This window comes from Acomys minous, assembly GCF_964271855.1.
Source record: "Acomys minous genome assembly, chromosome: 9".
Lineage (NCBI taxonomy): Eukaryota > Metazoa > Chordata > Mammalia > Rodentia > Muridae > Acomys > Acomys minous.
Window position 1 is genome coordinate 81,231,022 of NC_140490.1, and position 15,638 is coordinate 81,246,659.

The following is a 15,638-nucleotide window of genomic DNA, read 5'->3' on the forward strand; positions in this document are numbered from 1 at the left end:
CTGTGAGTTCGAGGCCAGCCTGGTCTACAAAGCGGGTCCAGGACAGCCAGGGCTACACAGAGAGACCCTGTCTCAAAAAACAAACAAACAAACAAAAAAACACAAAAAAAACACACAAAAAAAACACCAAATATATGAGAGCCATCATGCAGGCTTTTGTTTATTAATTTATATAATTATTATTATTTATAGGCATGTATATTTTAAAGGCATGTGCCACCAACGCCCAGCTACATAACTGAATTTTTAAGGAAACCAAAACTGCCTGGAGGTGGTGGCGCACGCCTTTAATCCCAGCACTTTGGAGGCAGAAGCAGGCAGATCTCTGTGAGTTTGAGGCCAGCCTGGTCTACAAAGTGAGTCCAGGACAGCCAAGGCTAACACAGAGAGACTCTGTCTCAAAAACCCAAATAATAATAGTAATAGTAATAATAATAATAATATTATTATTATTATTATTATTAATAATAATAATAATAATAATAATACATTTAAAAAAGATTTATTTAGTGCCTGGGCCGTGGTTGTGGACACCTTTAATCCCAGCACTTGGGAGGCAGAGGCAGGTGGATCGCTGTGAGTTTGAGGCCAGTCTGGTCTACAAAGCGAGTCCACAACAGCCAAGTCTGCACAGAGAAACCCTGTCTTGAAAAAAACAAAACAAAAAAGATTTATTTATCATGTATACAGTATTCTGCCTGCATGTACACTTGCATGACAGAAGAGGGCACCAGATTCATTGTAGATGATTGTGAGCCACCATGTGGTTGCTGGGAATTGAACTCGTGACTTTTGGAAAAGCAGTCAGTGCTTTTAACTTCTGAGCCCTCTCTCCAGCCCCTTATTTAAATTTTTTAAAAATCTAAAATGTAAAGTGCCAGTGTGGTGGTACACGCCTTCAATCCCAGCACTTGGGAGGCAGAGACAGGTAGATCGCTGTGAGTTCGAGGCCAGCCTGGTCTGCAAAGCGGGTCCAGTACAGCCAAGGCTACACAGAGAAACCCTGTCTCAAAAAACAAAACAAAACAAACAAAACAAAAAACAAAAAAACAAAAACAAAAAATCAAAAAAATTTATAGTTCTTTTGCCTGTATGTTTGTCTGTGTGCAGTGCCCAATGAGGCCAGAAGAGGGCATCAGATCCATTTGAGCCTGGATTTACACATAGTTGAGAGCTGCTGTGGGTCCGGGAAACCAAATTCAGGTCCTCTGCACCAGCAGCCAATGCTCTAACTGCTAAACTGTCTTTCCAGCCCCAGAAATCTGGTTAATAAGGGGTGCCTTAGAGACGGGGTCAGAGGCAGCCACCCTCAGCCTCACAGCATCTGCTGCGCTCTGGCTCCCTTGTCCAGCCTCCCCGCCCACAGGAAGCCCTGGAGGTCCTCCTCCCTGCCTTCTATCCAGTCCTCTGGCAGGAAAGTCTCTGAAACCCGCCTATTGCTATCTTCATTACCATGGGACCCCAGACTCCAGTTCCTTCTGCCCCGTTCCCTTCCGGTGACTTGAAACTAATGACATCTCTGTGATCTCCCGTGAGTCTCTACTGCCCACAGTGCGCAGGCCGAAGTGATGCTTGACAACAGGCTGTACCCTGTGGTAGCGACCACCCTGTTTGAATTCTCCTTGCCAGACTCCACTCTCTTCCTGGACACCACAACATCTTGCTCTGGCTCTTTCCTCTTTCCCTCTGGGCTCCATGAGCCCTGCCTTTGGCTCACCTTCTGTCACCAGTCGTGGCCACTTATCCTGAAATAAAAGTTTACCTCATTGATAGCTCTGTGAGTTTCTTTGTGACATTTATCTGTTTACTGACTGGTGCAGATGTGTGCACATGTAGGGGGGTGCAGCAGGCAGCGGGGAGGACAACCTTGAGTGTTGTTCTTCATCCCCACCTCTGTGTCCCCCCCACCCTGCCTTTGACCTGTCATGTGACACTGAGTGTGCCAGCCTGGCTAATTGGCAAGCTGCCTGTCAAACCTCACAGGCCTTGGCATTCCAGACATGTTATGCGCTGGACTGCAGTGGGTGCTGGGGGCCCAATCAGCTCCTCGCACTCTCGCAAGTGTGTTAACTCACTACAGCCTTTTTGTTTTCTGAGACAGTGTTTAACTGTGTAGACCAGACTGGCCTTGAATGCAAGAAGATCCACCTACCTCTGAGTGCTGGTGATGAAAGGTGTGGCCCGGACTCAGTGAATCAGTGTCCCAGACCTGTAATCCCAGCGCTCAGGGAGGCAGAGGCAGGCAGATCTCTGTGAGATCAAGGCCAGCCTGGTCTACAGAGAAAGTTCGAGGACAGCAAAGGATACAGAGAGGAACTCTCTAGAAAAACAAAAAGAAACACAGGGTCTCCCTACATAGCCCTGGCTGTCCTGCACTCACTCTGTAGACCAGGCTGGCCTCAAACTCAGAGATCCGCCTGCCTCTGCCTCCCAAGTGGTGGGACTTGTGTAAGGTATGAGCCGCCATGCCTGACCATTCACTGAACTTTTTTTTCTCGAGACAGGGTTTCTCTGTGTAGCCCTGGCTGTCCTGGACTCACTCTGTAGACCAGGCTGGCCTTGAACTCAGAGATCTGCCTGCCTCTGTCTCCCACATTAACACCTAGCAAAATAATTTTATTTAAGGCTGTGTGTGGGAGTCAGAGGAGAACTTCCCTCACGAGCCAGCACGTCAAACTGAGGTGGTCTGGGTGTGGTGGCAAGTGGGTGGAGCTTCACAGACGGGATCCCCTATCACTCAGGCTGGGCTCAAAGTCCCAGAGGATGATCTTGAACTCTGGATCCTGCACCCAGCCATCTATTATGCGCTGCAGGCTACGTGTGCACCTCAATGTTTCAGGCATGCAGGACAGCTCTGCCCACTGAGCCACCTGCTGGCCTGCGCCAAGCCCCTGCACCTCCCAGCCTTCCTGCGCTCAGGGGCCACATGCCAAGCTCTAACCCTCCCAGGTGGCACCACACCCCACCAGGTCCTGCCAGCTCGGGTGGTGACCGCTCCCTGCCCTCTGCTGCCTGCCAGGAACAGCTCGTCCTAGTAGAGGTTGCACTAGAATTTATTTTTGTGGTTTTCTCGAAGCCAGAGGAGCCCGCCCTCTTCCACGTCTGTCTGTGGAGTGGCAGGGCAGGATAATCCGGGAGTGGTGCTCAGGGCTGCAGGCCTCTGGCTGTGAGGCAGAGTCCCAACTGGACTCCATTTGTGGTGACACACAGGTTTGGCACAGCACCAGCTCCCTCCTGAGAGTCCCTGACTGGTAGTTAAAGCAGGCAGGATCAAGCCTGGTCACCTTGGTCAAGGGGAGCACAGGCCTGCGTCTCTCTGGCACTTTGGAGGTAGGGGATAACAGATCAAGAAATTCAAGGTCCTCATCCCCCCTTACTCAGGGTTTGAGGCCAGCCTGGGCTGCGAGGGACCCCATCTGCTCAGAGACAAGCCCCGCCCAGACCACTCTCTCTCCGGGCATGTCACCCCACCCCTCTGGGTCCTAGGCTTGTTTTTCTTTAGCCTAGTACTTCCCTCTGGTGATGGTGATGTCACCTCCCTGGGATGCGTCCAGGGGGGTGCGCCGGAGCCGAGGAACCAGTGACTCGGGACCTGCAGGCAGCCACCACCTCTGCTGCTGTCACTGCACAGAGATTTTTAAATGACTTTTATTAAATCCTTACAAAACAGAATACAAAATCCTGGCGTTGACAGTTGGGAAAGGAGTCAGAGCGGTCAGTTCCCCTGGTAGGATGGAGCTGAAAGTGCTTGCATGTCCCCCACTCTACAGCACGGCTTGTGGACGAGCCGCCCAGGGTCATCTCATTCACAGTTAAGGGGTCTGACCGGTCCTCCAGGTTGGGCTTGGAGGGACCGAGGGAAGGACAGCCCTGCTGGGGGGAGGGAATCAATACTGCCTGCTCACTGTCCAGTCACGTTGCTTATGGAACCTGCAGGGGGGCAAGTCCTCAGGGGCCAGACAGCTGAGTCATGCTGAGTGAGAACGGGGTGCCTGGGAGCCCCCCACCTTCCAGGGGGGGTCTTTGGAAATGTGTCCACAGAGACAGGCAGGGCAGGACTGAAGGCATGTTCCCTCCCCCACTGTGACGATCCTATGAGACTGGGGAGGAGGGTGGGAGAGTGCTGGGCAGTGGGTATCCCAGGCCCCCACCATCAGACCCGACATTCAAGTACTCTTCAAGAACAGGGAAGCAAGTCAAATTATTCTTTAAAAAAAAAAAAAAAAAAAAAAAAAACAACCTAAACTAAACAAGACAAACAATCCTGACCAAGGCTTTTTGAGGCCAGAGGCTGCCCTGTAGACACCTGAGCAGAGCAGCTGCAGGGCAGAGTGGCCTGGCCCCTGGCAGCCGCCCCAGACCAGCAGGGCCATCAAGAAAATGGGAACTCGTATTGCATAGTAGTTGGTGACTAGGAACAGTCCGCAGGCCTCAGGTTTGGACACTGCAGAGCCACCATATCCCTTCCCAGCCTTTCTTGGGTGCCCAGAGGGAGGCCAAGGCAGCTTCAACCCTGAAAGTAGGCACACCCAAGCCGCTGCCCTTGTGGGCAGAGGGAAGGTAAGGGACCCCCGGGTGTGGCTGCAGCTCTGGTTAACACAAGGGCTTAAGAACCCCAGACCCAGGAGCAACGTGGGGCAGGACATGGCCAGCTGAGCCCTGAGAAGGGGCACTCAGGTGCCCTGGGTGGGGAGACTTGTGGGGACCCCATGTTTGCTGATGTGGGCCTTGTCCAGCACCTCTCCGGCCTTGATGGAGCTAGCTGGGTGCAGGGTCCCCTCCAGCTCTGCCCCAGGTTGGGTTGGGAGCAACAGGCCTCTCCCAGGGGAAGGAGTAAGCGGCCTGGGAGGGGGCACTGATTGTCGGCCCTCCAAGGGACACGGCAGGTGGGTGATGGGGACTGGGAATCAATTGAGTGCGCTGTCCCTACCCACCTGCGCCCCAGAGGTCCCTATCCAAAACAGGGAATGCCCTGCCCTAGACCCAGGGGTGCTCTGGTGGGGAGACAGGACTACTGTGCTCACCAGGAGGGCCCGTCCCTGACAATACTGAGGGCTAGGGAGAGGTTTGGGGCGCTGACCCTGCGGGATCCCCAGCCCTGGAAGACAGCAGAATGGCTGGAGTGGAGGTGGGGGCGCAGGTGGCAGGACCTTCACAGTTGACAGGCGAGCATCGTGGGGTGCAGGCTGAGTGGCCCGAACCCTCCGCCCTCCTCCGGGGCACTTGCTTTCAATAGCGGCAGAAGGAAAACAAACAAAACAAAGCCAAGTAGGCAGGGGCAGGGCGAGGAGAGGGAGAAAAAGCAAACACCTCCCAACAGATCCCTACACCGCCAGCAGGACCCAGCTGAGCTGGCGCCTGGGGTGGCAAGGGGCGTCCAGGTCCCTAGCCTTCAGGTCCCCCAGGGGAGGGCATATGTACAAGGGGCTACGGGGGGGTCATGCGCGATCCCCCACAAGGACCACAGGGTTGGCTGACAGGCTAGCCCTCTGGCGCCGCTGGGCCAGCTTGGACTGGGAGGGCGGGGACAACTGCAGGCAGCGTGAGGTAGCTCGTATGACCACGGGCTGGTCCTGCCCGGCATCCTCCTCGCACTGGGCCAGCTGCCGGTTCATGGCAATGGCCTCAGCCGCGAAGGACGTGAGGTCTTTGGCACAGCTGTTCCTGAGGACAAGATGGGGACTGTCACCGGAGCGTGGCCCTTTCTGCAGCCCTCTGTAGGCACCCACCAACTCCAGGCCCTTCCAGGTGCCAAGACCCCAAACGGGAGCTGTTGGGTCACCTGGTACAACACAGCGCTCGGAGCCAGGTTCCCACTTGGGCTTCCGTGGCGCTAACATCCCAAGGGGCTCAGTGCTAAGGTACCTGCTCAGCATCTGTAGGGCTACAGTGTAGGAGCCCCCCTGCACCCCAGGAAAATAAAAGCCCAAATACATCCATGACTCAAGATCCCAGGCCTCACCTCTGCAGAACCAAGGGTGTCGGCAGGGTGTTCTCTGGGGCACACTGCAAGGAGAAGGCAGGGCAAGGTCAGGGATCAGTGGGCACTTGAAAGGCCTGGCTAACACTAGCTCAAGTGTTCACCGTCAGCAGACCCCACCCCCCCACCCCCGCTGTCCTCAGCCTGTGTCCTCACGCCTTTGTCCCCAGAAGGAGCCATGCTGGCCTGGCACTCAGCAAGCTACCTGGAGGGGGGGTCTCACTGGGGAGTGGGGTGGCCAACCCCAGACAGGCTGCTGAGCTCCCAGCTGGGCAGGGAGGGTGCACGCAAGGCCCACTGGGAGCCTTTCCCAGCCATGGCCACACCCTTCTTGTATACTTGCTGTGGAAACCCAGTGACCAGCAGATGAAGCTAGGGTACAGGGTATGTGGGTGATCCCTGTCCCCTCCCCTCCTCAGACCCCCCAAGGCTCACCCCCTGCACCCAGGGGTGCTGCAGGACTTGGGCAGCACTCAGCCGCTGCTTGGCATCTCGGACCAGCAGCTTGGAGATGAGGTCTTTGGCAGCGAAGGAGATGTGGGCCCAGTCCTTGTCGGGGAACTCATACTTCCCCTCCTGGATGCTCTCGAACAGCATGTTCTGGGGGTGGGGGTGGGAAAGAGTCACCCCAAAACAGACATGGACCCATTCATATGCCCTAACAGGGGGTGGGAGATAAATACTGCATGAGAGCCAAGGCCAGACAGGGCTGTTCAGTGGTTAGACCACTGGCTGCTCCGATCTGCAGCTCCAGGCCCCCGCTGCCGTTTCTGGCCTCCACCAGCACCAGGCACTGCTACGGTGCATACACGGAGGCAGGCCCAACACTCATACAAATAAAAAAGAATGAAAAAAGGCCTGAGGTCCTGGAATCCAGGAGCCCAGAATCGAGGCCCAGTGCGGGACGGGGAAGGGACCCAAGCAGGGCGCACCTGGCAGGCAGGGCAGGCCTCCCCGCGGTCCCAGCCACAGTCGCTGCCACAGTGGCCCACGAAGGGCGGGTAGCCGCTGAGCAAGATGTAGAGGATGACGCCCAGGCTCCACAGGTCGCAGCGCTTGTCGTAGATGCTGGCCTCCTCACTGAAGGCCTCCACCACCTCTGGGGCCATGTACTCGGCTGACCCACACTGTGGGGCGGGCACAAGTCAGGAGGGACGCCCAGCTCCTCCAGCCAATCAGAGACTGCTGAGGCACGCCCGACTCAGCAGGTGATGGGCCTGACCACACCCCCAGCCCCTCCCAGCCAACCAGCTGCTGTTGCTAAGCGGAAGGCCAGGCTAGCGGAGGAACGCTGCAGAGCCAGCTGGCCGCACCTGAGCCCAGTGCCTGCTTGCCGGCCCCGCCCCACTTACTGCCCTCACCGGGGTGAGGAGCTCCGGGGTGGAGATGGGCGAACAGTCTCCGTTGAGTTTGATGCCACTGCCAAGGTCAAAATCGCAGATCTTCACCGGCGAGACCTGGGGGTCAGACAGGCATTGTAGGGGCCCTGCCTGCATACCTCCCACCCTCTGCTGCCTTGAAGAGAAGGGCCAAGCGCGGTGGGGTGGTCAGGCAGCCTCACCTGGTTGGGGTGCTCACACAGAATGTTCTCTGGCTTCAGGTCCCTGTGGGCGATGCCTGGGAAGGTTGAGCAGGGAGTCAGTGGTGGGTGCCTCTAAAGCAACCAGGCCAGGGCCGCCCCACAGCACCTGCCACACCTTTGTTATGCAGGAAGTCCAGGGCACTGGCCACGTCCTGCACCACCACACTGGCCTCCAGCTCGTTAAAGTGGCGCCTTCTGTGGATGTGGCTCAGGATGGACCCTGTGGTGGAGGCCAAGGAGAGCTAGGTCACCTCCATAGACCTGCCACCTCCCATCACCACTTCCCCTCGACGGGGGCTGCCCCCAGGGCTCTTTGACAGGAACAGGAAGGTCCTTCCTGACACTCCCCAGCGCCCACGCCAAGTCCTGCCCACTAGCACCAACCTCCACGCATCTTCTCAAACACCAGGTAGAAGCGGTCCTCCTCCTCAAAGAACTCAATCAGCTCTAGAACATTCCTTAGTTGGGAAGAAGACAGAGAAAAGAAACTGAGGCACTGAGGCATCTGGAGGTGTGCACCGCCCCCCCCCCCCCATGGAGCCTAGCCAGTGTCCTGCACAAAAGGCCCAGGACAGCCACCTTACCTGTGCCCCTGACACTGGTACAGCATCTCCACCTCCCGGAACACCCTGCTGCGGATGTGGCCCAGCTGCTTCTCAATGATCTGCAAGCAGGGAGCACGAAGTCACCAAGACCCCGACAGGCTACCCAGACCCCACATCAGCTCCGTTGCTGTGGGCCTGGAACTTGCGAAGTCAGACTGCAGCAAGAATGTGAGCAGGGCACCCTGGTGCTCAGGCGAGGGAGGGAAGGAGAAGCCAGCTCTCCACCCTGCCCCAGGAATCCCCTGCCCCAGCAAGGGCCAGGCCAAGCAGTGTTAGCTCTCACATGACCCATGCAACAAGACGGCTCTGTGCCACCTGGCTGCTGGCCCCATGGGCCTAGGTCTGGCTTAGACCGGTGGACCTGAACTCCAAGATGCCAGGCCCACTGCATCCAGAAGACAGAAGGCCTAGAGGCGCTGTCCCTACAGGACCTTTGCTCTCAAGAGGACCCCCTGGCTCCTCTTCTTAGGCAGACACTCAGCAGGTGGGGGGGCAGGGTCCCACTGGGTGGGACCCTGCCCTGGGGCCTGGTAACAAACACCCAGTCCAGCAAGGGTCCTTCCATCCCCAAACCAGATCTGAAGGGCGGACCAAACTCTAGTTCACACTAATAAGCCACAGCCCCACCCTTGGGAAGGCTGGGGACAGCACCATAGAAACGTCTGCCCTTCCTGGCAGTGGAGTAGCCGGACCTGCATCCTCTCTGGAAGTGAGTCTACGCCACTGGCTGCTTTTAATATTCTCTAGCCATGCCAGCCTCAGCCATGTCCTGTGCTGCCACCGCCACCTCCCATTGCCCCTGGGTTGTCAGTGATCCCTGGGGACATCACCAGGAAGGCCTCAGGTGCTGGCACCCATCACTCTGGCTCACAGCAGTGAGAAGCCACAACAACTAAGGTTACCTGTCCCCTCTGGTCTCAGCTTCCCTGTCTGCAGATGACAAAGGACAGGGCTGCCCTGAAGGGTCACTAGGAGAAAAGCGTCAGCTAAGCACCTGCCTGGGCACACCTAGGGACAGGGCCCACTGTTCTGATACCCCAACCTCCAAAATGTGCCCCTCTTTCCTTTTCAGGCCAGCGGCAGCCACACCCAGGCAGGTCATTAGGCTCTACCAGGGCCTGTCAGGGCTCTAGGAACAGACAGGAAGGGGACGAGCACACGAGACTCTCTTGGGGATCTGTAGTGCACCCCCCAAACCCCTTGCTGCCCAGGACCCCAGTGATGCACCAGGTTTTCAATTTCTTTCTTTCTTTCTTTTTTTTTTTTCAAGACAGAGTCTCTCTGTGTAGCCTTGGCTGTCCTGGACTCACTTTGTAGACCAGGCTGGCCTCGAACTCACAGAGATCCGCCTGCCTCTGCCTCCCGAGTGCTGGGATTAAAGGCATGCGCCACCACGCCCGGCCCCAGGTTTTCAATTTCTGCAGCCTCTCTCCAGGCCAGTGCTTAGTGGCAGAGGACCAGACTCAGGGACAGTGAGGCCAGCATGGCCCCTGACAAGTTTCCAGTCCCCTGTGGCTATGCTAGGGTTTGCTAGCCTCCAGAAGGTGGAATGGACAAGGACCAGCTGTCATCCTGCCTTTCTGTGGCTCTAGGTCTGACCTGGATTCCCAGGGGGCCTGAGTGACAAGTCTTAGGGCCATTTTTAGATACTGGTTTTCCAAGGCTGTCATCTGGGGGCCCACTGGCCCTGGGGTGGGGGGGCAGCTTACCTTGACAGCATACTCCTGGTTGGTGATCAGATTGACACAGGTCTGCACGCGGGCATGGGCACCTTCCCCCAGCACATCCTCCTGCAGCTGGTAGACATCTGGGGTGCAAGTGGAGAGGTGAGGGACTAGTAGCCCAGTGTCCCCTCCCCAGCAGAACCGACACCCTGTGCCACTCACCTTCAAACCTGCCTGAGAAGCTGTCTGTAGCCCGACAGCGCTTCTTTTTCCGGCCTCTCTTCTTGGCATCCGGGATGTCGATGGGCTGGCTGGAGGGCATGTCTGCAGATGACAGAGACACAGATGGTGTTGTCTGGCCTAGCCTATCTCCACACAGAGACCCCCACGTCCTGCCCACCTCCTGGGTGCTCACCAGGCCGAGCCTCACACTGTGGGCTGAAGTCAGCGTCCCCGTGCTGGGCTGGGTCTAAGGAGAAGGCCAGCTCGAAAGGATTCTGCCCCTGTTGGGGGTTAACATGTTCAAGATGGTTCTGCCAGAATACCCCAATACACAGCTACAAAAGGATCACTCCGTCACAGTGATGAGGCAGAGATAAGCTGGCCACCCAGGGGGCACTGAGGGCACAACAGCCTGTGACTGCCCCCTCTGTACTCAGCAGGTGGGCCTTCTCAGGATAGCCTCAGGGGCTCAGTGGTAAAGAACTGTAGAAGGCAGATTCCCTTGGAGTCCAGAGAATCTCAACTCAGGGACTTTACCAGGAGATATTGGGCCACGTGGTTGTCACCTGCTTCTGTCACTGGTATGGGACAGGAGGCAGCCAGACCCCACAAAGAATGGCCCAGCCATGTCCACTGCACCACGCAACCCTGTCGCCTGGCTGAGGAACATGACCTTCCTCTCCAAAGCCGGGGCTTGATGACAGGAAGTCTAAGCCGCATGGTCTGCCCTGTCTGCTCCCGGGTAGCATGGGGAGTCCTGTCCAGCCAGCTGACTGAGCGCTGACCTCAGGGGCAGGCGTGGGATCAAAGGCGGGGGTAGTGGTAGAAGAGCCTGGGGTGGGGCTGCCAGCCTGTTTTCCCACAGGCTCCTAGGTTATCTCAGGGCCACACCCTTGGTTTTGGGGCCTCAGTTTCCCTGTGGCACGCTTCTCCCCATGCCCACCCAGTGCCTGACTTCTGGGAGGCTCTGGCGGGGGGGGGGGGGTCATAGGCAAGGAGCAGATTTTGGTATGTGGTCCCCTCTCAACTTGCTATCCAAAGCCTCCTATCTCCCAAGGACTGCCAACACCAGGTGCTGCCAGTGGCATGGGGGGGCTCACAGGCAAGGCACCCATTGGCGTGAGTGTTCATGGCCCTGCCCCATCCATGGAGCCTTCTTAGGCTGGCTGGCCAGGTTCAAACTCATACCTATAGTTCAAGTAGGACAGCAAAGGACCGAGCTGCCAGATGGGTGCAAGGTCTTAAGACTGGCCAGGAAAGGTAGGAGCTCAAGGCTCCTGGTTTGAATAGGAGCATGAGGAAATAAAACACTTCTTCGTGACAGGTACTGCTGTCACCTGGGTGGTAGTCTGCAAGCTTGGAAACTGAGGCAAACCCCAGTTTCAGAGTGAACAAGGTGTGGACCGTGAGTGGCCATGGGGGACCTGAGTTAAGCCACAGTAGAGGAGCTGACAAGAGGGCTATCTGGGAGAAACGTCTCTCCACAATATCCTAGGGAGACGCCAAGGGGCTACAGTAGGATGACTGCCACCTGGAGACCAGAGGACAGCAGTACGGGAAGGTCCTTGCAAAATGTCCCCCAGAAGAGAACTTCGAGGAGGCAGGCAAAAGAGGGGCAGCCACACCCAGTGCTCTGATAAGCCTTGGCACCTACCAGGCCCAGGCAGCCGCCTGCACCACACAAGATGGGGGTTGTCGAGCAGCTAGAAGGGAGAGTGAGCCAGGCTTGCGATCAAAGACTAGGCAGGGCACCTGCTCTGTGACCTCAGACTGGGACTCCAGGGACAGCCAGAACTCTGCGCAGGAAGCTCTACAGGAGCACATCCTCTTAGGGAGACCCCCAGGGCTACCTGACGCTCTCCCAATTTGTACATTAAGAACAGGAAACCAGGGCTAGGCTGCAGCTGAGTTTGTAGAGCATCTGTCTGGCAGGCATTATGCCCTAGGCTCCATCCCCAGCGCCTCTTGAACACCAGAGGAAAAATAGAAAAGTAGGTAAATAAGCCCAGGAGGCCTGGCAGGTGTGCCTTTCTGCTCAGTTGCAGACTCAGGGTACTTGAAAAGCAGTGGCTTCAAGGAAGCAGCCGTGTGGTTGGGGTTCCAGGAGGGGATCTGAGGGACCAGTCTCAGGCCACCTGCAGGGCCATTTATCAGCCAGGCCTCCCTAGCCCCGGCTCTGTGCAGAGCTGCACAGTGGCCATGCAGAGGGCAGGCAGCCTGCAGTCCCAAGTGCTGTGTGGGCAGTCCAGGTTGGCCCAGCCAGCCTCCCCTGGGTCTGGCCAAGGGCCTTGAGTCAGCAGGCCTGGCTGGAGGTGGCTGGAACCATCTAGACCTAGGGTTTGCTTTGGCAGCCTGGCTGACCCCTTCTAGGCTCACACAAAGCCCAAGGAGGGAAAAAAAACACTCTTAAGTGACATTCTCAGATCCATCCCTCATTCTGCTCAGCCCTAAAGCAGCTGCCCAAGGGTCACAGACATTTAAGGCAGGGGTGGGGCAGCCGGCCAGGGGCACTGGCTGGCTAGGCCTGGGAATTCCTCCCACAGGGGTGCAGGCATGTGCACAGACACACTCCTGCCTTCTCCACAGGGCAACAGGTCCCTGCCCAGGCAGCCATTACATAACCCAGCCTTCCGGGTGGGGTGGGCAGGCTGACATCACTTCGTCCCTCAGGCCAGGCCCCATGGGGGGCTCTGCCTAGTACCTGCCCCCCCCCCCTTAGATTCACTCATCTAAGACAAGTCTCAACCAGCCACCATTAATAACACTACAGAAACTTCCTGTTCTGACAGGAAATAACACTTTGGGCCTGGGGTGTCTTGAGGGAAGGTCGTCCATTAGGCCACCACCAAGTGGGGTGTTGCAGCGGGGCAAAGCACACCCATGTGCCCCAGGGTTTACTCACAAGACTTCAGGCCGCTGGTCCCAACCAATCAGCACACAGCCAGCTTGGAGACTACAGTGGACAGACTCAGGGTTCCCCTTGGGACTACACACAGAGTAAGGGGGGAGACCAGGCTGAAAGACCACAAGGAACATAGAGGCACCAATCACAAGCCAACCTGGGGAGTCCATGAAAGAAAGACCTAACAGCAGCATGACACAGGGCTGTGGTCTGAGGTCACCAACCAGAACAAGGCCAGCACAGGAGACACAGAAAGTGTTGGTCCACATACAGAAAGTGGGGTGAGGAGTACAGGACCCTGGTCAGACTGACTGCAAGGGACATGGAGCCACCAATTACCAGCCTGCTGGGGGTGGGGTGGGGGTGAGTCCTGGAAGAGAGAGCTACTGGGCGGCTGGGGACAGGGTGTAGCCTGCTTCAAGCCCAAGGATTGCTGGGGGGACAAATGTTAAGTTTCACTTGAGACCACACACAGAAGTAGGGCTGAGAGATTGCAAGGGACACAGTCACAGATCCCAGGGGAGCCTGGGGCAGCTCATGGAAGAGAGTAAGTAGGAAGCTAGAGACGGGGCTGGCAGTTTACTGACTCTCCCGAGCAGCACAATGCAGGTTTAGAAGTTGCAAGAAGCACAAACACTAGATTTGCCTAGGATCACACACAGAAACACGATAAAGACCGGACTGCGATCAGGCTGACTGCAAGGGACACAGAGCCACCGATCACAAGACTAGGGGTGGGGGTGGGGGTCCTGGAAGAGAGAGCTACTAGGCGGCTGGGCACAGCGCTGCGGCCTGCCTGACCCCCACCACCTCCGGCGCATGAGTCGCCGCAAGCACCCCTCCCGGGCCCTGCACCGGCCGCCCGGGTGGGCTCTGCTCATCCCTCGCCGCCTCGCACCCGGCACTGCAGTGGAACACCCCCCCCGGACAGGACCCCCCTCACCTTGAACGAACGGTGGAAGCCCTGAAGTTCGGCTGCTCTCTTCTGCACCATCTTCAGTCCGGGCCCTGCCAGCGGGGGAGGGGACGCGGGGCCCGGGGGGCGGCTTGGGAGGCGACCCTGCGGGCGGAGGAGACAAAGGGCCGAGGCTGAGCGAGGCGTTCGGCCGGGCGGAGGCGGTCTGGGCTCGGCGGAGAGCTCCCGCGCCCAGCTCGGGCTGCCCTCCTCCCACGGAGAATGTCGCCCTTGGCGCCGCGCTCACCCGGGTCGGACACCGGCCGGCGTCGCTGCGCCGTCACCCGACCTCGCACAGCCCGGACCCCGCTCCGAGGACTGCGCGGGGAACAGCGCCGCCACGGCCACCGCCGCCGCCGCCTCCGCCGCCACCACCGCCACCGCCACCGCCACCGCCGCCACCACGGACCCCTCCGCTGGGCCGCCGCCGCCGAGAGAAGCCGCGCGCGCGGCCGCCGCGGCCGCTTTTATAGGCGCGGTCCCGGAGTTGCCCCGCCCCTCCGCGCAGTCCCCGCCCTTTCCAGAGCAGAGGAGGCGGAGCTTCCAGGGGCCCCGAGGGCGGCCGTGAGCAGAGTTCGGCGGGAGATGCAGAATGCGGCTGCGCGCTCCCAGCTTGAGGGGCGGAGCCTAGCGGGACGCCGACAGGAGCTGCGCGCTGAACGCGGTGGCGACGCCGAACGCGCCTGCGCACTTCGAGCTTGGACGCCGAGGGCAGAGGGGCACGCGGAGGGCTATGTTAGCGTCTGCTGCGCCTGCGCGCTCCCAAGGTGGGGGGGTGGAGTGTGGCAAAAGGCATCGAGTGCGGCTGCGCGACCCGGAGGGCGCTGGCAACCGGAGTGGCCGCCCTGGCTCGCCTGCGCCTGCGCAGAAGGGCACTGCCGGCTCCAGTCTTGGCTTTGAGGCCAGTTGTCCACCTGACTTAGGCTGCTAGAGGTTCTGACCCCTGTCCTTGAGCAGGGTGCCGCCGTCAGCTGCGGAAGGAGGGCAGGCTCACCCTAATTTTACTTAGGAGCTAGAATACTGATGCCCGTGGCCTGGGCTCCTGCTCTATGTCCAGCCATGGCCGCCTTCTGAGCCTCTTGGGTCCTGGGAGTTCTTCTAGGGGTACCTGGGACAGGAGGGGCTGGGATCCCCGATTCAGGTTTGGATACCGTCAAACTGAGTTGGTGCCTGCTGGCTCGGCTGCCTCCGTGCACAGAGGTTTTGAGTCTCCAGGGTGGTGTTTGTCTCCGAGTGGTCACCACCAACCCACTGAGGCTGGAGCCCCATGAACTTCGAGCGTGTTATTTATGTGTGTGCATGCTCACACACATGCCCGCCTGTGTAAGTAACGTGTGTCTCATGCATGCGTGTGCGTGAAAAGCCAGAGGAGAGGCGGAGTTCGAGGCCGCTGTGAACTGCCTCATGTGGGGTGCTGGGCTGAGGCCTGGGTCCTCTGCAAGGGTGACAGGTGGGCTCGACGTCCAGGTCACGTGTCTAGCTCCCAAGCTTCCTTGTCGTCTTTGTTAGCGTCATTACCTGGACAGATTTGGGCACAGGACAGAATTCTCAGCACAGGGTCTTCAGAGGAGTCTCTTCTTGGTGGGCACAAACAAAGCCCTCTCTCTGCTCGGCTGCCAAAGGAGCTTGCCACCAAGTTTGACAACTGCTCCTGGGGGACACTTGGGATAAAATTGACTCCCATGAGTAGCCATGACTAACCTCCACCTGTATGCTAGCTCACGCGCG

At 58.1% G+C, this 15,638-nt stretch overlaps 1 protein-coding gene across 2 annotated transcripts; it reads right to left on the reverse strand.

Moving 5' to 3' along the window:
- Positions 1 to 3,632: 3,632 nt before the first annotated feature.
- Positions 3,633 to 14,296, reverse strand: MKNK2 (MAPK interacting serine/threonine kinase 2). 2 transcript variants are annotated; one of them, XM_084795566.1, is made up of 14 exons: positions 14,158 to 14,296; positions 13,899 to 14,015; positions 10,247 to 10,334; positions 10,054 to 10,155; positions 9,877 to 9,974; positions 8,147 to 8,226; positions 7,947 to 8,020; positions 7,678 to 7,782; positions 7,542 to 7,597; positions 7,342 to 7,437; positions 6,913 to 7,107; positions 6,416 to 6,580; positions 5,963 to 6,006; positions 3,633 to 5,664 (listed from the first exon to the last, which is right to left on the reverse strand). In XM_084795566.1, the coding sequence occupies exons 2-14, from the start codon at positions 13,947 to 13,949 to the stop codon at positions 5,439 to 5,441; spliced, it is 1,380 nt and encodes a 459-aa protein (XP_084651692.1). In that variant the 5' UTR covers positions 13,950 to 14,015; positions 14,158 to 14,296; the 3' UTR covers positions 3,633 to 5,438. The 2 variants fall into 2 exon arrangements, with proteins under 2 accessions (XP_084651692.1, XP_084651691.1); XM_084795565.1 differs by having other exon boundaries at positions 7,333 to 7,437.
- Between the last annotated feature and the right edge of the window lie 1,342 nt (positions 14,297 to 15,638).